We start from the raw sequence: 8100 nt of genomic DNA, 5'->3' as shown, positions 1-8100 counted from the left end.
TCCTACTTGCATTTATTGTTAGTTATTGACAATATATGAAGTACTTCATAAGCTAAAGTAGACAAACCAAAGATGTCAAATAATTGCAGTGGAGTTTAAAAAAAGTACTCTACTTACCTCTGAAATGTAGGACAGAGGAGAAAAAGAAGGACACATGAAAAGACTTGAGTGAAGTACATCTATATAATATTTGTACTTAAGTATGGTACTTGAGTAAATGTGACCATCCACCACTGGCAGCCCAGGATCCACTCGATCACTACTTCTGCACAGATGATCCAATTTCTTTGCAAAATTGTATGATCGTTGCAAGGTTGTCGACTTATTTCCCACATTTCATTTTTAGCAGCTCGTGGAGACTGATGGCTCCGAGGTTGATTCATAAAAATCATCCTGAGTGAATTATCATTTCACATTGTCAATTTCACTTTCAACCGGCACACAGTACAGCTGACAACCACACAGCCACTGGCAGGGCTGGTGATGATACAGTAGCACTTGGCATGAGTGAAGCATTGATCATGAATGACGTGAAAAATACATTACTTGTGTCATGTTCACTACCAGTCATGAAGTCAAATACAAGATACATATCCTCAAGATATATTTGAGATCTGGATGTCAAGTGTGTCCAAGGCTGCAGCTTCCGATCAAACACCAATAACATAACACGTGTAGTTCAGCCAATGATGTGAAGCAGCAGCCTCATGGTGATGAGAGGATGTTTACATAGGTTTATTGATAAATGATCAGCTTAACGCTCCCAGGGGAATATAAATATTGACCTTGCAGTCATGTCGACACTCAAAAGAGTTGCAAAGTACAGTGTGTCACTGGCATGCCTTGATAATATCTCCACAGAAAAAAATAACTGAACGGCAAAATAATTTTCGACCCTTTTCCTCTTTTAATTATTTTCCAAGCACATTTGCTCCAAATTGAGAACTTTGTTCCCCCTTAATGTACCTTTCATGGTGTTTTGCTTGACATTTTTTCCGTAAAACAATAAAAATTCTTAAACGTGATTCAAAATTTTTCCCAAAAACATTTACAGTGTAACAAAGTTCTGCAAGTCTGAAAGTCCAAAACAGTGCACAAGTGTTTATGACCCGTACCAGGTGGGGCAGTGGCCCCCTGACACCAGGCCTGATGGCATCTCAGAGTTTCTTTACATGATACTAGGACGTCTACATAGAAAAATATGCAGCAGAACAGTTTCTGTACTGTGTGAAATCAACATGATCTAACAAATCTATACATTGCATTTCAAAACGAACAATATTCTACTGATCCGGCCGTCAGGGAGGTTGTTCTGGAAAGACTTCGGTACGATGGTATGAAGTCGACATGGGCGGCTTTAGCTCTGAAGGTGTGAACTGAACATCTACTCCAAGTGGATGGGTTGTTCTGTGAAACCATCTGGATTTTTCTTTTTCTGCTCACAAGTTGGGGACTAAAGCTCAGAAGCATTTCCTCACATTTTCTAATTTCAAAACATCAGGAAGGAGGTAATACTTAGGTGAAAGTAACAAGAAGAGAAAGATTTCACCATCTTCTAGTGGCTAATATTACTGACCGCTATCCTGTGTTTTAACTTGTGGAAAAATAAACCTTAACCTATCTGTACCATACAGGTCAGAACACAGTGATCACAGGATTCATCTTGAGGGATACGCAGTATCTTCTACTACTCAAAGGTTTTCATTTATAGTTGAGGCAGCAGCATCCTTACACGTGGATTTATAGGGTCAAATAAAAAACAATGGTTCAATTCATGCTCATGCCTTAAGCTCACGAATACAGTTAAATATTAATTTCTAAAAATGATAAATGTTCTGGATGGGTGACATAAAACAGAAAAGTCTGAGACCTCAAATTAAAAGTTTGGACAGTAGACAAAGTTGATGGCAGCACGGTATAAATGTAGGGAAAAAAATATTTTCCTTAAATCTAAGAGGAACCCAAAAGCCATTAAAATTGTCCACACACTCAGGCTGAGCAAAAACACTCCGGTTAATAAAAATCTGCAGTCCTGCATGTCGCCAGGATCAATGCAAAAAGGTGGTGATACAAATTCTATAAAGGAAGTATTGAAAGAGTCTTGGATATTGTTGTTAGGTTTTCTTATTGCCCAGTCTCTTAAAAACACTGACTGCCTTACCGTCCATCCGGGCCCCAAAGGACTCTCCCCCTCCCTCTCCTCCGCCATCTCCTCCAGCCCCGGTGCTGCTGCTCACCTTGGAGCTTGCTATGGTTGGCCTCTCCTGGGGTTTGGGCCTGGTGCTGGTCACTCTGTTGTCCTGTGTGTCGGCCAGTTTGGGCGACACGGCCGTGTTTGAGTTTGTGGCATGGAGCTTGCCCAGTCTCTGAAGCACACTCATCTTGGCGGGAGGGAGGCCATTAGGGGAAGAGGAGGAGGGAATGGGAGTGTCAGTGGGAGGTAGTTTAAATTTCCCTCCCAGTCGTCGCAAGGTGGTCGGGGCAGGTTTTGCAGTGTGCTTCTTCTTCTGGGGGGGAGGGGGTCTTTTGAGGACGCCGGCATACTGCAGAACCGAGCCCTCTCCATCACTGTCGTCCTGCTCATCCACATCCATCTTCCCTGCCCTCGGCCCGGCTTCCCCTGCAGCCGCTTTGTCCAAGCGACTGAACACACCTGTGGGCTGCAAACACACAAGCTTTAAGAAAATAGAACGTATCTTAACAATACACAGAGATCTAATGAGGGCACACCGACAGCTCTCACCTTGCTATTGCTTGTTGTTGTGTCTGTCTTTGATTCAGCCCCAAGTCTTGCAAATACAGAGGTGCGTTTCAAACCTTTTGAAGGGAGAGAACAGGCGTTGAGAGTGATTTATACACAAATTTAATTGACAACTTGACTGTGACTTGGTTCGGTATCAATGCTACTAGAGCTGCAACAGTTAATCGAATAAAGTAGTACTTATAGTAGTAGTTTACGTTTATAGTAATAGTAGTAATAACAGTAGTTTATGCACACACTTTGTTGAGAAAGCTAGCTTTCGTTTTTTATATCATCTGACCAGGTCCAAGTTTCTGCTTAAGGAATCAGCTCGGAGTTTCTAATGTAAGATAATGCATTTCAAATCTTTAGTGACAGAAGCCAACCTGACATAAAGCTAAATGTTTTTCTTTCACGGGGTTGCAAATCTTTGTAGTGACAGACCACATTGGAGAATACATGCCATGGAGATTTTAGGAAAAAACAAGCAGGGTTTGACAAAGAGTGATGTTGGTACAGTGGGTAGTATTAGTAAGACGTGGGATCAAGGCTCTGTTTATCAACCAGGAGTGAGTCACCTGATTCAGCTTTAGTATGAAAGAGTTCCATGAAAACTTCTAGTATTGATTAGCTGTAGTAAGAAACGGCTCCATTTGAGCGAGCTGCCGGCGAGGCCACTGGGTCAGGCCTACCTTTCTTGGCCTGCTGGGACAGGATGCGGCGTGTACGAGGCGTGGTGCCTTTGGGCATGTTGATGATGTACTTGCCTTCCATCTCAGCTGTCACTCGCCGGCTCTTCGCTGCTGGCACGCCGTTCCTCTCATCAGCTGGCTGACTTAAAACTGACAAACAGTTCACAGGGATTAAACAGAGGTGGATAAAGACACAAATAGACAGGACTCGGGGCTCCAGAGGGGCAGGACATAGGGGTTTGGTGGGGTAAAAGGCGTGACATCTACCTGCTTTGTTACTCTTGTTCGCTTGCATGTTGGACACTGTGACGGAGAGGCGGTTGTCAGGGCGACGGGCTGGTGTGGCCGGGGGGGAGTCATGGCTTAAAGCGTTGGCAATCATACGAGTGGCAGCTGAGAAAAGACAGAAACATTCATTACAGGACGCATTGTGATACACTGACAACAATTGAGGTCCAACTCAAATGGCTGATATCGAACCTGGGTCTGCTAAACAGGAATGTCCAGATGTACGAAATATTCTAGATTGTTTGTTTAGATGGAACCAAGACAAAACTGAAAAATCCCATCAAGATAAAAGCCCAGAGTAAACCTCACAATGTGAACATCTTTATCACAGTCAAGAGACAAATGTGATTGTATTTTAACAGTACTAAAGTGCTGTATATGTATCTGCTGCATACACACGTTTGCCGTCTTTTGAGTTAAACAATTTTTATCTGCTTTTGAACCACATCCTCATGCACTCCCATGAGTCTACATTAAAACTTGTTTGGATTAAAGGTTTATTGGTGCTGTTAATATCTGCACCACATGTATTAATACCCATGCCTAACAGCAATAACAGCCAAATCATCCAGCTATCTAAATCCCTCACAACAGCCAAACTTCAATTTGAACAAAAATCTAATTAAAAGTTAATAAGATGTTAATCACAGCTCATGTAATACTAAATACTAAATACAATATTGTTACTCACGAGTATTGGCAGTTCTTCTGAGCTCAGCTTGAACACTTGTCTGTCCTGAGGAAATGGCTTCTGTGGCCATTTTGCACATGTCCTGAAGATGGCAGGGACATACATCTTTTGTTGAATTTGCAGTGTATAGTAAAGTAATTTACCAGAAGGCATTGAATATGATCCATCTGTCACTGCACTCATCTGCATATTTGTCAATGACTTATGTATATATAACAATTATTTTCTCAATATTTTCTACTTTTGCATATTTATAATACTTGAAAGAAAACTTTACTCTGGTTCACTATTACATTAGTAACAAACTGTGAAAATTTTGTTTTTGTTGACATTTGTGTTTGCAGCTGTGGATAGTTTTTGGGCATGATTTTCTTGGTTATACTTTCCACATTTTGAGCATTTCAGTACATTAAAATATTATCTTTGCTCTCACCTGCCTGTACACCTGCTTGGCATGTTTAAGAATGGCAATGATATCACCAATGACTGTAATACCGAGATCCATCATGATATCTTTACTGAGGTCCATCAGCATGTTCTTCTGGATTCTGCAGAGGCATAAACAACGAGAGAAAAAATGTGAAGGAGATGATAAAGTATATATGCTCACAGCACAGACCTTGGATTGTGCAAGTAAACACATGGTTCAAGATCAGATTTGCCAACATATTGAAGTAAAATGAAAAGTAGGGACACTTTAATTTCTCATGAATTTATATCTAACTTACATATAACCTTGTTCTAGTAAAGTTCATTCAATAAGACTTTCCATTAAACAATGAACCTCCCAGCTACTGTAGTTAGCAGTGGTGACGGAGTTGTCTAATGGTCTGATGGTGAACAGGCTCCTACTGCAACAATCCCACTTTCACTTTATAGGTATATAGTTTCTCTCAACAGCCCACAACCATTTACAAATGCATTTAGCCCCTAACATTACAATTTACGGCAGGCAGGACAAATATTTTTAATACCATCTACACCTCATTTGGAGGAGAAGATATCAATGAGGCTTATGAAACAGGGATTGAGATTACCTGTTGTCCACAAAGGAGACTGCATAAGTGACAGCGAGGCTGGGTGGGATCCCTGCGTCCTTAAAAAACTGAATCCACTCTGAGGTGGCTTTAAAAGAAAGGAAGAAAAAAAAAGGAGATTTCAACAATAACAGAGCAAAGAACTGAAGAACACGACACAGCTGAGAAATCCATTAACCTTTTTTTAGAATAAATTTAATTTAACAAATCATATATCGAATGACATCTTGTAACTAATGACTTCTTTATTTTCATTTAAATTTCTTAGATCATTCATACTCATCATGCTTATTCTACAGTGTCGAAAATGCCCATCGCGATGCCTAAACCCACATCTGTATCTCCAATGTGCTGGTTTAGTTTGACCATCTGTCCAAAAGCTCAATGTGTTAAATTCTCAACGACTGTGGGGGGAAAAAAAGAGTAAACGCTGAAAATAGACACGTGAGAGGTTGACACCAGTTCACAACAGCCTCTCCGTAATCTCTCCCGCACTAATTGTAACCACGGCAACAGTAGTTTGGCCCCCTCAAAGTTGACAAAGTGAAGTTGTAGTGCTGACGGTGGTTCTCCAGTGGGAGGGAGGCCTGGTGAACCCGGGGAGACAGCAGCAGGCGGAGGTCTAACTTTCTGACCAGCTGGAGGTTATTTATAACACTGATCATGAAACTATCTGCTACAGGGTGAAGTGAGCACAACAGCTGCCTGAACAATGGCTCCGTCCAACATGCTCAGACTTTCACTGATGTTACACAGACACACCATTTACACGGTGGCTCAAATTATCATTTCACAACGTCTTTCTTTGTCTCTGATATATTGAGTTTCAGCATCGGTGAGATATTGAACAGATGAAAGCTGAACATCTTTATTTTAAGGGGCAGGAAACAAAAATAGCAACTGTGGTTTGATTTCTGCTTGAAATCACGTGAATATCACAACAGTCGCCGATGCATTTCCGGATAATGAACTCCTCTTTTAATCCATTCATTGATTTGCAGCTCTACAGATGAGAGACAACGGTTCTCCACTGAAAGACATTGTGAACTGCAGTGATTCATTGAGTAGTCAAGCGACAGACGACGAACTAATTCCAACATTTCAAGTGTGAGGATTCCAAAAGTTACAAGTTGTGAGCCGGATTTTAAAATGATAAAACTGGACGAAAGAGCGGAACAGTACGAACCGGCTGTGAGATGTGATTCAGACCGCGCTGGGTAGCTCGCGTCAACACAAACAACCAATGTGACCAGTTGGAACATGGAAACCGCCGACACCTGCGGCCACACAGCCGAGGGCACAGTCATCACTGGGCGGTTATGAGTTACCGATAAAAGTTAAAGACATCGATGTGTTAGCATTCGGCATTAGCATTGTGTTAGCCGAAGCTACAGCCATGAATGAAACAGGCGCTGTCGGCCCTCCGCGGCGCCCACCGTGGGCTGAGTCGGTCCTAAAAACGCATCATAGTTTTCCGAATGAATGCAGCGACCACACCTTAGTGTGAGACAGCGAAATGGTGCAATTGTTGTCATATAGTGGGGTCGGCTAGCCGCGCCTTTCTGCTCTCACCTGTTGTCACGGACGCCATGTTGAAACAAGCGGAGTCCTCTGCCTCCGTGACGCAACTTCCGCCAGAGCCATGAACGCGCCACAATCCGGTGGCAGTTTTATTTGTGGACGCTAGAGGGCGACACAGAACGAACACTTTCACCAAGGGTGTGAATGCAAGAAAAAGAAAAAAAATGAAGCCTGTTTTTTGGGGGGGGGGGCTCTTCTCCTTCCACAACTTAGAAACTCACAGCTACAATTAACTCCATTCAACCCTTAAAGTTCCACAGCTTTTAGACGTTCAAGGTATCAGTCAACTTTTAAATTCCATTAAAACGTTCTTTCAAGTTTCAACGCCTTTCACACTTTTACGTTAGTTTGTATGTGGCAGAATGTTCACAACTAGAGTGGGGGAGATAAAAGTTAGTGGAGATGAGCTGGAAAAATATCTTCAAAATGTCTCTCCAACTCACTTTCATTCCCACAATTTTCACTCTTTATACGTAATTTTAACACTTAAGAGATTTTTGTGCTCTTTCACTAAAAGTGACTGTGGAAGCAAACCGGTTTACACTTCTGGCACGACGGGCCTCCAAGTGAGAGGAGGGCCGACCAACTATGGGATTGATGATTAATGGGATCACTACCTGTTCTATGCGATGAGATCACAGATCACAGGAGTGTGTGTGTGTGTGTGTGTGTGTGTGTGTGTGTGTGTGTGTGTGTGTGTGTGTGTGTGCCTTCGATCATTGCATCAACGGGGATGATTTCACATTTGCATCATAATGGAGTGTTTTGATTCGTTTTGATTTTACAACTTATCTCACACTGTCCTGTGGTGTGCTTTACTATTCAAGGTAGTCAATTTCTTCTTGGTAATTTTTTTGTTGACCAACGAACCGATTAATTGACTGATCATTTCAGTAGCACTTTTGATTTCTCACAGTGTGAAGAAATATTGAAGCTGCCATGTAGGGGTCAATGTGGGCACAACAGTTCTTTTTTTTTTCAGCCCCAATGCCTCCCAGGAGGTTAATACCAAGCCTGCAATCATATTTTTGTCAATTGTGAGAATTTGCTGCCCTTTTCTGTTTTGTATAA

The 8100-nt window shown here is 41.9% G+C and overlaps 1 protein-coding gene across 3 annotated transcripts; it reads right to left on the bottom strand.

Moving 5' to 3' along the window:
* Positions 1-719: 719 nt before the first annotated feature.
* On the bottom strand, positions 720-7080 carry c11h19orf47 (chromosome 11 C19orf47 homolog). Of its 3 annotated transcripts, none has more exons than XM_035623584.2 (8): positions 7021-7080; positions 5449-5536; positions 4845-4959; positions 4412-4493; positions 3700-3825; positions 3433-3582; positions 2744-2817; positions 720-2660 (listed from the first exon to the last, which is right to left on the bottom strand). In XM_035623584.2, the coding sequence occupies exons 1-8, from the start codon at positions 7037-7039 to the stop codon at positions 2115-2117; spliced, it is 1200 nt and encodes a 399-aa protein (XP_035479477.1). In that variant the 5' UTR covers positions 7040-7080; the 3' UTR covers positions 720-2114. The 3 variants fall into 3 exon arrangements, with proteins under 3 accessions (XP_035479477.1, XP_035479475.1, XP_035479476.1); XM_035623582.2 differs by lacking the exon at positions 7021-7080 and adding an exon at positions 6635-6968; XM_035623583.2 differs by lacking the exon at positions 7021-7080 and adding an exon at positions 6635-6968 and having other exon boundaries at positions 3508-3582.
* Between the last annotated feature and the right edge of the window lie 1020 nt (positions 7081-8100).

Source organism: Scophthalmus maximus, chromosome 11 (assembly GCF_022379125.1).
Source record: "Scophthalmus maximus strain ysfricsl-2021 chromosome 11, ASM2237912v1, whole genome shotgun sequence".
NCBI classification, from domain to species: Eukaryota; Metazoa; Chordata; class Actinopteri; order Pleuronectiformes; family Scophthalmidae; genus Scophthalmus; species Scophthalmus maximus.
This window is presented reverse-complemented; position numbering and strand designations above follow the sequence as displayed.

What these genes read in the sequence shown, in the direction of transcription:
- c11h19orf47 (XM_035623582.2), bottom strand. Translation starts at nt 6,755, where the DNA reads ATGACTGTGCCCTCGGCTGTGTGGCCGCAGGTGTCGGCGGTTTCCATG. An exon ending in GAACAAGAGTAACAAAGCAG is followed by an intron (nt 3,583 to 3,699) that starts GTAGATGTCACG and finishes ACTGTTTGTCAG; the next exon opens with TTTTAAGTCAGCCAGCTGAT. An exon ending in CAACAACAAGCAATAGCAAG is followed by an intron (nt 2,661 to 2,743) that starts GTGAGAGCTGTC and finishes GTGTGTTTGCAG; the next exon opens with CCCACAGGTGTGTTCAGTCG.